This window comes from Vulpes vulpes, chromosome 15 (assembly GCF_048418805.1).
Source record: "Vulpes vulpes isolate BD-2025 chromosome 15, VulVul3, whole genome shotgun sequence".
Classification (NCBI taxonomy): Eukaryota; Metazoa; Chordata; class Mammalia; order Carnivora; family Canidae; genus Vulpes; species Vulpes vulpes.
In genome coordinates, this window is record NC_132794.1 from 4,178,879 (window position 1) to 4,194,029 (window position 15,151).

Here is a 15,151-nt window from a genome sequence, read left to right on the forward strand (position 1 = left end):
CGGGTGGCGTTCGGACAACCTGCAGACTCACAGACTGTCTCCCTTGGTGTGCAGTTCGCCTCTACGGACCGAACTTTATCCTCCAGGTGTACTCGTCCCAGAGGAAGTCCTGGCACCCCGTGTGTCTGGACAATTGGAGTGACAGCTACGGGAGGGCCGCGTGCCAAGACATGGGTTACCGGTGAGTTGTGGCCCCAGACGCAGAAACAGAGCAAAGAGTCTCTGAGCCCCTCCCCGGAGGTGCCACAGCACACACCCCAATGCTGGGGACAGCTGTCTCCTTCCCAGCACTGGTCGGGGAAACCAGCAGGTGCCCACCCTCCCCTTCATCTAGAGGACCCGACTCACTGCACCCAGCCCTGCCACCTCCCCACCGCCATCCGCTCCCAGATACCCGGGGGCGTCTAGTGCCGCGGCCACCAAGGTCCATGGCGCTGGCCGAGGGCCGAGGGCTGGGTGACGCCTGGCTGGGGACAGGCAGGGGGCTCTGGGGGAGACACAGGGGAACAGATCGTGCTCGATCTTCACGGCGGGCAGGCTTGGGGGATGGCCCTAGAGCTTTTGAACAGGAGAGCAGTGACATCAGATTTACACAGAAGGGGATTCAGTCCTGCAGGGGGCCCCAGGGAGGGTGGGAGAGGCAGAGGGTCCCTCCCAGGGGTTCCCAGTCAGGGGCACGTGGCAGCCGTCTGGCCCCACGGGGAAGAAGTCTGTGTGGTTTCATCACCATGGCCTCTTCCTCGGGGTGTCCCCGTGTGGCTTCCCTGCAATACTAGGGGGATCTCCATATGTCATTTTTCAGAATTAATTACCACTTGATAAGAAACTTGGCATCTTAGCTAATGAAATATTTCAAAATGCCAATCCCCAAATCGCCAGGGAATGACACAGTGAAGCCCTCATCACCGTTCAGGACCTGATGGGATCGTGTAGCTGATGGTGTCTTAATACCTGCAAATTTTCTTAAGTTACACGTACTCGTACATCCCTAACCCAAACCAGGGACGCCTGGGTGGCTCAGGGGTTGAGCATCTGCCTTCGGCTCAGGGCGTGACCCCGGGGTCCTGGGATCGAGTCCCAGGTCGGGCTCCTTGCATGGAGCCTGCTTCTCCCTCTGCCTGTGTCTCTGCCTCTCTCTCTGGGTCTCTCATGAATAAATACATAAAATCTTTAAAAAAATTTTTTTGAAAACATCCCTAACCCAAACCAGATTAGAGAACAACCGGCAGAGAGAGCTTCTCCCCGACAGTTGCGGGTTATCAGGTGCAGAGAGGCTTCTCACACCCGACGTGGCTTGATTAGACCTTGTGATCTTCGTCTTCCAAACGCTCAGCTGTTCCTCGAAGTCTGAGCACCGCCGGAGAGACGTGCGACGATAGGGCACCGGATTTGCAATGGCTTGTGACGAAGCCCTCATTTCAATGAACACTTTCTGCCTCTTTTAGGAATAGTTTCTATTCGAGCCAAGGAATAGCGGATGACAGCGGGGCCACCAGCTTCATGAAGCTGAACATAAGCGCCGGCCATATGGATCTCTACAAGAAACTGTACCACAGGTAGGTGGCGATTTCGTGTTTCCTTTAGGAAAATTTGTCCCCAGAGCGAGTAGGAGACACCACGGAGAACCACGAGGTCCCGAGGCTGGTTGCTCTGCCCCGTAATTCCTTGCATCGCTGAGTTTCTCATGAGGAGACTGGACTCCACGCAGGGCTGGTTGCTGTGGGTTCGTCCTTGGGAAGCAGCTGTGGGTTATTTGTCATTTTTTTAAAAGATTTTATTTATTCATGAGAGACACAGGCAGAGGGAGAAGCAGGCTCCATGCACCGGGAGCCCGAAGGGGGACTCGATCCCGGGTCTCCAGGATCACACCCTGGGCCAAAGGCAGCACTAAACCGCTGAGCCACCAGCTGCGCTTATTTGTCATTTGGTTTGTGCCCTTGCTGCCACTGGATAACATCATAAAATGGAGAGTCCTCCTTACTGCGTTTTTTTTTTTTTTTAAGATTTTCTTTATTTATCTGAGAGCGAGCGAGCATGGCAGGGGCAGGGGGGTGGAGGCACAGAGGGAGAGAGAGAGAAAAACAGGCGGCCTCGCTGAGCAGGGAGCCCGATGCGGGACTCGATCCCAGGACCCCGGGATCATGACCCTAGTGAAGGCAGGCGCTTCACCGACGGAGCCCCCCAGGCACCCCCCTTACTGCTATTCTTTACTCCCCAGACATTAGCATGTCAGGGTGTATCTCCAGGAATCCCAGAGAAAGCCTCGGGGTCCCAACCGGGGTGACCAACTGAGCCTGCTTTGCCCTGGACTTTGCCAGTTTCAGCCCGGACGTCCTGCTGCCCAGGGACCCCTCCATCCCAGGCGGCAGGGGCAGCTGGTCCCTCGCCCTGGGCCACCTGCCAGAGGCCGCCGTGCCGGGGGGGAGGGCAGCATTCCAGGGGCCTGGGCGGGGCGGGGAGCGATGTGTCTTGCACCTCGGAGCCAGCGTGTGGCCCTGGGGAGGTCACGGTGTGTCCAGCGGATGGAAAATCACCCGAGCAACAGATCCCGAGACGGACGGCTTGACCGGCCAGCAGGGCCGAGGGAAGGAGCGGAAGCTCCGCGTGCTGTTTGGCGTATGTTCACCGGGTGTGCGGGCTTCCTAGGATCGTCGTTACTCCGTGGCTGTCCTTTAGTGGCAAAGTCACACAGCGTCCTTTGTGCACGAGCCTTGGTCAGCTCCCAGGTCCCCATCAGTCACCCCCAGGTGGCTGGCCGGGCCGCCTCCTCCCCGCCGCCCAGGTGCCAGCGGCTGCATTTCGGGGCAGGCTGCGGTAGCCACGGCGCCCCTCCTTTCCTTCCAGGGGGAGCCTAGCGGCCGGTTTGCATTCCTGGCGGCTGCGTGGCTGGGGGGCTGGCTTCCGCCCGGCTGTCCCCAGGAATGTGACGGGGTGAGCCCGGGAGGAGGGCCGGCCTGGCCAGGTGCGCCTGCCTGCCCGCCCAGGAAGCCAAACGCAGCTGCCCGGGCTCTCCGTCAAGGCCAGGTGTTCCCGTCCTCCCCCGAGACGCTCACGCGCGGAATCAGGGCTGAGCAGGGGGCCGCTGGCACCTCCCCGCAGGAGCCTCGGGGCCTCACAAGGTGGCAGCCGGGTTTGGGGGGAGGACGAGGCGCTCTTTGCCTGGCACGGGGTGTCCCGGACATGGAGAAGGGGGCCAAGGCTCCTTTCTCTTGGCTTTGATACCCGAGCCACAGGCTCCCGGCGGGGCTCACCTGCGTGACCGCGGGCGTGTCCACACGCTGGTGGCTGCAGGGCTCACCTCTGTGTCCACCTCCACACGGAGGACAATCAGCCTCATGACTCTTAGAAAACTGTTCTTTTATTTACTTTTGTAAAGATTTTATTTATCCATTCATGAGAGAGACAGGCAGAGGGAGAAGCAGGCTCCCTGCGGGGAGCCCGATGCAGGACTCGATCCCGGGACCCCGGGGGGTCATGCCCTGAGCTGAAGGCAGATGCTCAACCACTGAGCCACCCAGGTGCCCCCAAAACATCTTCCTTTAATGAAAGCTTGTGTTCTCTTGGCGTTGTTATGTCTTGCAACTGGAGGCCACAGAGTGTCCTTGGAACTGTGGGGCCTCTCGGTGTGAGGGTGTCAGAGGTGACTTGATATATAGGACTCAGGCTGGTGTTGGGTCCTTTTGGGGAGGTTCGAGGAAGCAGGGGCTTTGCTCTGGATTGGATGCTGTTAGGAAGCGAGATGATTTTGTGATTGTTTTTTTTTTTTTTTTAAGATTTTATTTAGTTACTCATGAGAGACCCAGAGAGAGAGGCAGAGACCCAGGCAGAGGGAGAAGCAGGCTCCCTGCGGGGACCCCGATACAGGACTTGATCCTGGGACCCCGGGGTCACGCCCTGAGCCACCCAGGTGCCCCTTGTGATTGGCATCTTCACGCTTTTTCCTCTAGAAGGGGGCTGGCATGGAGCCAGGCTGCAGCGGGATTGGCCAACTGGTGCCATCAGCCCCGCTGGCCAGCGGAGGAGGCTGTCGCTCACCGCGTGGCTTGGGCACGGCTCGGCCTGGCCCCTGTGGGTCTGACCAGCTGCAGACGCCCGCACGCTAGGGCTGCTTCTCCCCCTCGAGATGTATTAGGGGCAGCTCCCCCTGGGGCAGGACGCGCGGGTTGTATGTAGCCTCGAACACTCTCCTCCCAAACAAGTAACTGCTCTTCGGCTCCTGAGCAAACGGTCGATCGGTGGTTCTTGCTGCATGTGCCGTGAGCGCACAGCAGTCGCAGGGGCCTGCACGTGCAGGGGCGGGGTGGGGGCTCCCGTGCAAGACCGGAGGCTGACTTTTAAGTTCTGGGAATAAAAATAGTAGCTCGTGTAACTGGGTGCTTCCCCCTTACAACCAGTCCAACCTGCTACCCTCATTCTCCCGCTTTATGGATGGGGGACACTGAGGCACAGGGAGATTAAGTAACCAGCCCGAGGTCACACAGCGGAGACTTGAAACCCCCCACTTGGATCCACTCCCCTTGAGTCTTCAGTCTTGGGGAGCGGGGGGGACTGAGAACACGGGGAGAAAATGTTTCTTTCTAAGAGTCGAGCATCCCCTGCTTATCACAGTGACCAGAACGTGCCCTGTTCTTTTGTAGTGACGTCTGTTCTTCAAAAACGGTGGTTTCTTTACGCTGTATAGGTAAGTGATGCTTGGTTACTCCTTTTTTTTTTTATCTTTCCCTAAATAGGAACAGTCACTCTGTACCTTCAGAAATGCCTCCCCTGGGTCTGGGGAGGCGGGGTGATGGGCTGGGATGCGCCCAGAGGCCTTGTGCCCCTTCTGCAACCCCCCCCCACCCCCCCCACCCCCCCCCCCCGAGGGAACACCTGTCTTGGCCCGCGGTGTCCTGGAGACGCCGCCTTCAGCCTCCAGTCCAGGAGCACCGTCCCGTGAGGACGTCGAGCTCGGGAGACGGATGGGCCCTGGCGATTCCCGTCTCTGTGTCGGGATTATGTACGGCTCCCACACTTTTCCCAGGGTGGGTGCACCGTCCCTGGGCTCCCCTCTCTGGGATGGCCCCAGAGCTCAGCTTTTCAGGGTGAGCAGATGGAACTAGCAGCTGCTCTGGGTGGGCTGCGTGACCCCACGGTCCCGGCCCCACGGTCCCGGCCGCCGCCTCCCGGCTGAGCACAGCTCAAGCTGCTTTAGGCCACAAGAGAGTGCGGCGCACAAGTGGCACCAGGCCAGGCATTGAGGGTCCCACACTCCCTCCCCCTCTTCTTCCTCCCTCTCCTTCCTCCTTCCCCTTCCTTCCTCCTTCCTTTCCCTGTTCCTTCTTCCCTTCTCCCCTTCTCTCCTTCTTCCCTCCTTCACTTCCCCTCCCTCTTCTTCCTCTCTTCCCCTCCTTCTTCCTCTGTCTCCCTCCATCTTCCCTCCTTCCTCCCCCTTCTTTCTTGTCCTCCCTCCTCCTCCCTCCCTCACCCTTCCTCCCTCTCCCTCCCCATCCTTCTCCCTCCTCCCTCCACCTCCTCCCTCTTCCTCCCCCTACCCCCTCCTTCCCTGTACTTCCCCCTCCTTCCTTGCCTTCCCCCTTCTTCCCCATCCTTCTCCCTTCTCCCTCCCCCTCCTCCCTCCCCTTCCTCCTTCCCCCTCCTTCTTCCTCCCTCCCCCTCATTCCTCATCCTTCTCCCTCCTTCCTCCTCCTTCTTCCCCCTCCTCCCTCCCCCGCCTCCCTCCTCCTTCTTCCCTCCTCCTTCCCCCTCCTTTCCTGTACTTCCCCCTCCTTCTTCTCCCTCTCCTTCCTCCTCCCTCCTCCTCCTTCCCTATCCTTCTCCTGCCTCCCTCCTCCTCTCTCCCCTTCCTCCCTCCCCCTCCTCCCTCCTCCTTCCCCCTCCTTCCCTGTACTTCCCTCTCCTTCCTCTTCCTCCTCCTCCTCCCTCCCTCCTGCCCACCCTCCTGTGCTTTGTTCTGAGCATCGGGTCTCCCCATGACTCAAGCAGGTGCAGGCCCTTTACTATCCAAGGCCCCCGGGCCGGGCCTGCCAGAGACACTGATGGGGTGAGTGCTGAACAGAAGGTGGCATCAAGTGCCCGCAGAAGCGGGGCTGCCCCGGGGCCTGGGGGGCTGGAGGGCCATCCTCTCCTCCCCTCCACCGGAAAGAGATCGGGACACATTCTCTCAAATTCGGACCCCAGACCAGTGGGAATGAGAGGCAGCGAGAGCAGCCACCCGCTGGCTGGGCCCAGGCTGCGGGGTCCCGGGGAGGCCCTGCTGTGCTCACCGGCGGCGCTTGTGGCTTTCAGAGTGCGGGGTCTCTGCGAAGGTGACGCGTCAGAGCCGGATCGTGGGCGGGACCAGCGCCTCCCTGGGGGACTGGCCCTGGCAGGTCAGCCTGCACGTCCAGGGCACCCACGTCTGTGGAGGCTCTATTATCAGCCCCGAGTGGATCGTGACAGCCGCCCACTGTGTGGAGGAGTAAGTCCCTGACAGGGCTGGGGGGGGCGGGCGGCTCTCAGGGCCGTGAGGTCATGGGTTTGGAGGTGGCTCTGGGGCCGTGTGACCCGGAGGGAAGTCTCTGACCTCTTCAAGCTCTGGTTTCTTTGCCTGGACGTGGGCATGGCACCCACCGCGGAGGCCTTGCCGGAGGGTCGGGTGAGCTCGTGCGTGGGGAGCGGACGCCAAGCCCGTCCCTTCAGCAGGTGCGCTCCAGGTGGGCTCCGTGTGCGACAGGTGCTGCTGTGAGCGGGGCCCCTTCCAGCCCGCACCCTCCCTGGGTTCTCAGCACCCGTGGCCCCGTGGGAGGCCTGGTCTCTCCTGGATGCCCGTCTTCAGGAGCACACCAGGGGACCTCCCATCGCTCTGCCCCAAGGTTCCCTCGGACGCCGGCCGCGCAGATGGGCAGGGAGTGGGGAGGTGGCCATAAGGTATAGCGCTAGCTTTTGTGGAAGGACTCGTCTTCCTCCTTGTTCCTTAAACATAGAGATTTTTGGTCACGTGCCTGTTCTGGAGGAAACTTGGCACAGCAGAGCTGCCTTTCTGATTTGGAGTGAGCTCGAGCCTGGCTGGGGTCCGGTCTCTGCCATTCCCCAGCCACGTGGCCGCGGGCTGCTCACTCAAGGTGGCCGGCGTCACCTCTGCACACCTGCCGGACAGGCGAGCCGGCTCCTCCCGAGGGCTGTTGGGAGGGTGGACGGACCCACATTCGTTACCCAGCGGTGTTCCCTCTCTGACCTCCTTCCCCCTCCCTGGGACTGGGATTCTCTCGAAAGGGAAGCACCTAGATAAAGCTAATGCCCTGATGGCTGTTAGGCCTGGAGCCCAGGCATCCGTGCACATTTATTATTAAGCACCTACTGTGTGCGAGAAGATGCCCCATAGGTAAGACCCAGTCCTGCCAGAAATGAGGTTTGAAACCTCAAGGAGGCATCAGGCCCAAGTGAAACTGTCCTTGGAACCCGGAGGGTTTGTAGGCCGGGGCAGGAGCACAGGAGGGACAGGCCTCATGGCAGGGAGTGGGGGGGTGGGTGGGAGCCGTGTGGAGCTGAGGGAGGAGCCTGAGACCTCCTCGCCTGCCCTGCCCTGTCCTGAAGCTCCTAGTGGGTCGTGTCACCTACGGGACACGTGGCTCCCGCTTTTGAGTGTCACCAAGTGAGTGACGTTCGTGCATCTGAGATGCTGAGCGTTGTCCGGCTCTGCCTTCCAGACCTCTAAACAACCCGCGGTACTGGACGGCCTTCGCGGGAATTTTGAGACAATCCTTCATGTTCTATGGACACGGACACCGGGTGGGAAAAGTGATTTCCCATCCAAATTATGATTCCAAGACCAAGAACAACGACATCGCCCTCATGAAGTTGCAGACGCCTCTGACTTTTAACGGTATGGACCTGCGTCCCTGGGGCTCAGGGTGCACGGAGAGCTTTGGCCACATCTTGAGGACAGAGGTCGATCTCACCGGGCGGAGGGGTTTGCGTTGAGTGATGATTTCATCAACACGGGCAAGTCCAGAAGGGGTTTCCAGCCACAGCGCTGTTGACACTTGGGGTCGGATGCCTCTTGGCCGTGGGGCCCTCCTGCACATAGTAGGACATATAGCGGGATCCCAGGTATCCACCCACTCGGTGCCCTTTATTGTGACAAAAAAAGTGTCCCATCGTTGTGAAACATCCCCCGGGGGCCAAGTCACCTCCGGTTGAGAACTATCTGTCTAAAATTCATCACTACTTTGCTTTCTTTACATAAATCCCGAAAACCAGATACTTCACAGTTTACAACAATAAAAAACAACACCGATTTCCTTCAGCTTCTCATTCGGCCCCCGTTCTAGTCCATCCAAGGGCCCCGCTGGAATGTTCCGGCCCACGTGGGCACAGATGAAGCCCAGCCTCGTCCCTCCCTCGTAGGGGTTTGGATTCAAGCCGGGATACAGTGTAGACCCCAGAAGGAATCGGTCCAGGGGGCATCGGAGGTGCGGGCTGGGAGTGCCCGTCAGCTTCTCGGCCGCTGCCGCCCGTGTGTCCTTCTTTGCCACCAAAATACACCGACACTGTGTGTTTTGAAGTGTGTGCTCCTTGAAGATTTAAGCTTCAAAAAAAGTTTCATTGTTTGAAACCTATTTGCTCTTTTTCTCGAAGGTTTAAGTCTGGAAAAAGAACCAAAAAAAACGTTAGTTGTGAGTTTTTAGAAGCAGAGCTTGCAAAGAATCCCATTGCCAAGGAGAAGGGAGCACCTTGCTCCTGGGAAGGAGGGGCCTGGCAGGGACAGGAGGCAGGATTTGTCCCTGAGCCATGGAGGCGGGTACCAGGCCCCCGGTCCCACCGGGCCGAGCTCACCGCGCTTTCTCTCCCGGGAACAGACAGAGTGAAGCCAGTTTGCCTGCCTAACCCGGGCATGATGCTAGAGCCGGAGCAGTCCTGCTGGATTTCCGGGTGGGGGGCCACCCTCGAGAAAGGTGAGGCTCCCCGGGGTCCCCGCGGGGACACAGCACCGGGTCTGGAAGTGGGAGGTCCTAGGTTTAATCCTCCTAACCCCATGATTAGAGGACTTCGGGCTCCAGGCTCAAGAGAGGAATCTGCTTGAGGATTTTCCCTCTCTCTCTGCCTCTCCTCCAGCTCAGGAATCAATAAATCTTATTAAGAAAAGAGGAAGGAGGGGACGCCTGGATGACTCAGCAGTTGAGCATCTGCCTTTGGCTCAGGGCGTGACCCCCGGGTCCCGGGATCGAGTCCCACATCGGGCTCCTCACTGGGAGCCTGCTTCTCCCTCTGTCTGGGTCTCTGCCTCTCTCATGAATAAATGAATAAAATGTTTAAAAATAAAAGAAAAAGAAAGCCCACATCGGGGAGCGTGAGGGGCCCGGGGAGGGCAGCTGCTTGCTTCTCGCTCTGAGCCCCAGGGTGGGCCGTGGTGCTGCTTCCCGAGCCGGGGAGTCCGGGGCGGTGAGGATTTGGGGCGGAGGAGGGCAGGGAGGGGCCCCGTGTTGGCACGTGAAGCCCGCGGTGCCCGGAGGACACCCATGTGGAGGCGGCCAGGTGGGAGCCAGGCGGCGGCGGTGACAAGAGCCCACGCTGGCTTAGAGACGTCTTGACGTGCAGGGGAGCGGAGAAGTGGGGCCGTGGGGTTGTTGAGGGTGGGAACACAGGAGCAGGGTGGTGTGGGACGGAGCCTCAGGGCCCAGTGGCTGGGGGGGGGGGGGGGGGGGGGGAGGTTCTAGAACACAGAGGAGGCCCTCTCGGGACAGGAAGGGTCCGGATGACCCAGCTTCCCCGGGGTGGGGGGTAGGAGGGACGGGACATGCCCAGGGCGCTGCTGTCGCCGCGGTGTGTCCCGGGAGGGAGTGCACTGTCCCCTGCGGGCCGCTGGCCACGCGGCAGCTGAGCATCATCCTCTGTCCCAGGGAAGACCTCGGACGAGCTGAACGCGGTCATGGTGCCCCTCATCGAGCCCTGGCGCTGCAACAGCAAGTACGTCTACAACAACCTGGTCACTCCGGCCATGATCTGCGCGGGCTTCCTGCGGGGAGGCGTCGACTCCTGCCAGGTGAGTGCCCGCCGTCACCTGTGCTGCGGCCCACCTGGCGCCGCCGCGTCCCCCCCCCCGCCCCCCCCCCCCCCCGGGGTTTTAATTTTGTCAGCTTGTCGGTGGGACAGATAGAAGCTTCTGGACTATTTTAAACTACGGCCGACAATTTAGGTAGCAGCTCCTACCTGGTACACGCTAGTCTCGGGGTTATAGGTCACTGTCCCTCGGGGGGGGGGGGACACGAAAGCCGCACACCCACTCGTAACTCCCATGGTGACCCCGACCCCCACCCTCTGTGCATGGCCGGCTGCGTGCACGGGTTGCGGCTTGAACCCCTGCTCTTGCTGTGTCCCCCAGGGTGACAGTGGAGGTCCCCTGGTCACTCTGAAGAGCCGCATCTGGTGGTTGATCGGCGACACGAGCTGGGGATCCGGCTGTGCCAAGGCTAACAGGCCGGGGGTGTACGGAAACGTGACTGTTTTCACCGACTGGATTTATCGGCAAATGAGGGTAACTTTCCCGCGCTCCCAGGCTGCTGTCAAAGCCCAGAAGTCTGTGGGGTGTGGGCTCCCGGCGGGGGGCACCCAGACTCCACCTCCCAGGCTCTGGTTTGCAGTGAGCACCGCCCTCCGTCCTTCCACTGTGCACCCTCGCTGCTGCGTGCGGCCCAGGGCTCACTCAGGTGGAAAAACTCCAGGGAAGAGCTTTTCAGAGTCCAGAGCCAGCTCTAGATGGGCTTCCCCGCGCTCTGCTGGCCCGTTAACCCACCCAGACCTCACGGGATCACCTTCTGGGGATGGGCGGAGAGCAGAGCAAGGCCAACCAGCCACAGGGGGCGTGGCCGTGCCCGGTCCCGTGGGCCCTGGGCTGGAGCTCTCTGGCACGAGGAGAGGAGGTAAAGACAGGGAAGGGCCCGGGGGGTTCCCTGCAATCCTTCCCACCTGCCCCTCACCACTTCGCAGAGTCCTTTTCTCAGGCTCCGCCCAGATCTTGGGCTAGAAACGGATCTCACCCCCCACCCCCACCCCGAGGACTCCCGGTGGGCGCTTTGCCCCGATTTCACCCCTTCCAGGGCCGGGCTTATTGGTTAAAGAGAAGCTTCTGTTGTCTCCTCTCTGCTTCCCAAGGGGCCCACGCAGTTGAGGGAGGGGCACATCCTGTCCACGCAAGATGAACAAAACTTTTAGAATTCCTTAAAAAAAAAAAAAAGAGTTTTATTCGAGCCCAAGTAGTGAGGATGGCTGCCCGGGGTGGTTCAGAGTGAGTGCTCCGGGTTAGGGACGTAGACTAAGGGCTTGTACGTGGCCTCAAGAGGGACACGTCATCATGACGAAGAACATCCCGTAAATTTGCAAACTGTATCCCATGTTTTCAGTGTGTGCGAGGCTGCAGGCCTCAGAGGAGTGGGATGGAATTAATGGACATTCTTACTCTTATTTTTATTTTTTATTATTATTTTTTTAAGTATGATTTTTATTCTTTTTTTTTTTAAAGATTTTATTTATTTATTCATGATAGTCACAGAGAGAGAGAGGCAGAGACACAGGCAGAAAGAGAAGCAGGCTCCATGCAGGGAGCCCGATGTGGGACTCGATCCCGGGTCTCCAGGATCACACCCTGGGCTGAAGGCGGCGCTAAATCACTGAGCCACCCGGGCTGCCCACATTATTACTCTTGTTTTTAGTTTGAACCGTGTCTGTGAGGTTAGTCGCTAACAAAACGGACGTACAATGCATGCTCAGGGCAGTAATAGGGCCCAGGCTTCGAAGTCTGGTTAAATCATTCTGACCGGGGTGAAAATTAGGGTGTAGCTTCCCTGGGAGGCCAGGAGCAGGGCTCACAAACACAGAAAGGTGCAAACTTCCTTTATCAAACCAGAGGGGTGGCCTGATGTGGCGCGGCCTGCATGTCCCGCAGATCACACACCCTGGGACCTGATACCTTCACGTGACCCCGGGGCGGAGGGGGCGGGGCCAGGCTGTGGCTGGTAAAGGGCCGAGCGCTGGAAACAGGCCACCACCTCTGTCCTGCTGGGGGGGCTGCGGGCTGGAGGGGGAGCCGGCTGGGCCAGGCCAAGGGGCCGACTGTCCAGCACATGGAGTGACAGGCCCGAGTGGCACTAATTAAGCACTTGGGCTGCAAGGACTCAGGTCACGTTTGAGGTCCCCGGAGGAGGCCCACGCGCCGGCTGTGCTAGCCACACGCGTGCACACGCCACGTCCTCACACCTGCCCTGTCCACCTCCTCCAGCCCAACGCCTTGGCCTCTGTGCTGTGGGAAAAACACCTCGTGGCCCCTCTTAGCTCGCTCATTAGGTTCTGAGTCAATCTAGGGAGAAGAAAAACCATTGGCTCCCCTTTTATGTCTGAAGAAAATAACGTTATTTCTTTTTTTCCCGCCAAACAGGCAAACAGCTGATCCCCGTGGCCTTTGTCCTTGTTCCTCGAGGAGATGCAGGGGCTGATTCTCCATTCCTCGCACATGATGTATTTTTAGAGATGCTTCGAAGGTCCTTTCATGGTTATTAAATAGTGAATTTGTCTGTCTTTGGCACTCTCCACGGTTCTGCGGAACTTGCTCCCTGACCCCTCATCCATAAAGGGTGGCCAGGCCCAGCTGGGTGCAGGCACCCAGCGCCAACGCAGAGCAATGGGGTGGGGGCTCCCCCGTTGGGATCTTCCTTCCGAGCCCTCTCCGGGGTCCACCTTCGGATGCACGTGGGGCCAGTGACTTCTCAGCTGCTGGATGACTTGAGATTGAAAGGGAGAAAGCCAGGTGGGACCGTCAGGGGCAGGCTCTGAGGCCACTGCTCTGGAGGGCTACCCCAGGGCCAGTCTCCCCACAGGGGTCTTCATTGATCATTTTTTAGTGCCTTTTCAGTAACCCCGGATGGTGGCTGGATATAAAGGGACCAGCCCTTCATGGCTGAGGACGTGAGGGCGAGGGTGTAGACAGAGCCCTCGGAACAAGGAAAGCCATTGCAGACACGTCCCGCATGCGCGCTGCTGGGCAGTTGGCCTCCGCGTGTTGGGCGGGGGCGCCCCCAAGGGAGACCCAGCCTCACTCCCCATCCTCGTCCTTGGGGGTGCCGTGCTTGACCCTCTTGGGGCCTGCCAATCACATGGAAATTGAGGCCACCCCCGGGGGAAATCAGGGATGTGTGATTCAAGAGACACTGTTTCGGTGTGAAGCTTCTACACCTTACTTACCTACCTCAGTGCTCACCGAGTCTTGATGCCTCCGCATAGTCGCTGCCTTTGGCTCTTTGAGACTATGGTCCCGGCCAAGTGCCATCGGTGGCGGCTAGAACGGGCTTTGCAAAGGGTTCTGCACACAGGTGTTGCTGAGGAGCAGCACCTGGGCTTGCAACAGAGCAGAGGAGGGGGTGGGGACGCCCTGAGGCCCCTTCCTGCCCTGAGGCCTTTCCCTGGAGGGAAGGGCCAGGCCTGAATGCCGGGCGGGGAGCAGAAGCGCTCTTGCCCCGTGCGTACTGCTTTCCCCAGGCTCTGCCTCTGCTCACGCACGATTCTGCTGCTGGGGCTTAACCCCGAAAGGGGAAGGTCGTGGGGTCCCATCCCCGGGCGGGGGTGCGGGATGCTTCAGATCCGTGTGCCTCCTTGGCCGCAGCATCCCTGGGGGCCTTCCCAACCCTCGGCACCGCCGGGTCCCGGCTCTCCAAGCCAGATTTTGAAAAGCATCGCTGGGGTGAGAACGTGTTCCTTCCTTAGCTTCTTTGTATGTGACACTGTTTGTCTTCTTTGGTTTGTATCTTTTTTTAAAACTGTAAAATTGAATTGTGAGCATTGTACAAATAAATTATACTTTTTTTTTTTTTTCCAAATGTTTATTGAGTCTTTGGAGATCTGCATGGGGAGCCGACCAGGTCTGCACCTCCTTGTCGGGCAAGGATGCTGAGTAGCTGCTGCCCCTGGAGGCAGGGGCGGGGCGGGGGGGGGCTGGTCTGAGGACCGAGAGGCGCAGGGGTGGCGAGCGCAGATGGGGTCTTACGGTTGGTCCTGTCGGCCCTCAGGCCTGGCCGGTCGGAGGTGACCCGCAGCATCTCCTGCATGGGCATCACCCGTGGCTCCCGCTTCCCCTAGACTCACACCCTGAGACCCAACTCCCTTCCAGACCTCTCTGCCCATTAGCCCACACATCATCCCCAGGCCCAGCCTGCTAAAAAATGCCTTCAGCATCTCGTCCCCTAAAGTTGTCCCCCAAAGCCCCTCTTGGTTCTTGGTGACAGCACCGCCTCCTCAGCCAGTCCCATGGAGTCGGGACCGTGAGCAGGAGAGAAAGACTGACTGGATGAGTTTTTCATCTGCCCGAGAACAGAAATCCATTTGGAGCCTTCATTCCACAAACCCCGTGGGCCCTACATACATGACAGGTGATCGTCTTCATTATATCAAGATGGGTTAAAATTATGGAAAAAAAACTGTATTTAAAAAAAAAAGATTTAAAAAAATAAATAAAACATAAAAAATAAAAAAAAAGATAAAACACACATTTTTGTCAGGCCATGCCCTGAAATACAGTCGAGTCTGATGGTAATTATGTCCCACAAAACCGTCAGGAACGCTGAATTAGTGAATAGCGAATCATCGCTTCTAGGGGACACGCAGAGACAGGTCGGGGGCCTTCACAGCCGACAATCTTTTCAGTTACTTTTTTCATGCTGGAGCCGCCTTGCCAGTGGTTTTACTTGTGCGTGATGCCGACTCGACTTAGGGGATCTCGCCGGAACGCTGAAACTAGGGAGATCCTGATAGTTTTGCATTAAAACCTTTATCGACGATGTAAGTTCATTGGCCTAATATAAACAAACCCCAAGGGATCCCTGGGTGGCGCAGCGGTTTGGCGCCTGCCTTTGGCCCAGGGCGCGATCCTGGAGACCCGGGATCGAGTCCCACGTCGGGCTCCCGGTGCATGGAGCCTGCTTCTCCCTCTGCCTGTGTCTCTGCCTCTCTCTCTCTCTCTGTGACTATCATAAATAAATAAAAATTTAAAAAAAAAAAACCCCAAATACTAATGAAAGTGAAGACACGCGTGTTGATAGAAAGGGAGTCATGTGTGCTGGTCCTCATGGTGCCTCTTGCGGCTGGCTCAGCAGGTGGGTTCCCAGCATGGAAACCTGCACTCCCCTCC

General features: G+C 58.8%; 1 protein-coding gene across 2 annotated transcripts in view; it reads left to right on the top strand.

The window, feature by feature from the left end:
- TMPRSS2 (transmembrane serine protease 2) overlaps window positions 1–13,844 on the top strand; it is a 35,396-nt gene extending 21,552 nt beyond the window's left edge. For both annotated transcript variants that reach the window (XM_025983380.2, XM_072740010.1), the window contains exons 6-14: window positions 55–181; window positions 1,446–1,556; window positions 4,638–4,681; window positions 6,286–6,457; window positions 7,686–7,861; window positions 8,838–8,933; window positions 9,879–10,021; window positions 10,361–10,513; window positions 12,410–13,844. In XM_025983380.2, the coding sequence (XP_025839165.1) occupies window positions 55–181; window positions 1,446–1,556; window positions 4,638–4,681; window positions 6,286–6,457; window positions 7,686–7,861; window positions 8,838–8,933; window positions 9,879–10,021; window positions 10,361–10,513; window positions 12,410–12,421 (1,034 nt within the window). In that variant the 3' untranslated portion in view covers window positions 12,422–13,844. The remainder of the gene's footprint in view (window positions 1–54; window positions 182–1,445; window positions 1,557–4,637; window positions 4,682–6,285; window positions 6,458–7,685; window positions 7,862–8,837; window positions 8,934–9,878; window positions 10,022–10,360; window positions 10,514–12,409) is intronic.
- The last annotated feature ends 1,307 nt before the right edge of the window (window positions 13,845–15,151 follow it).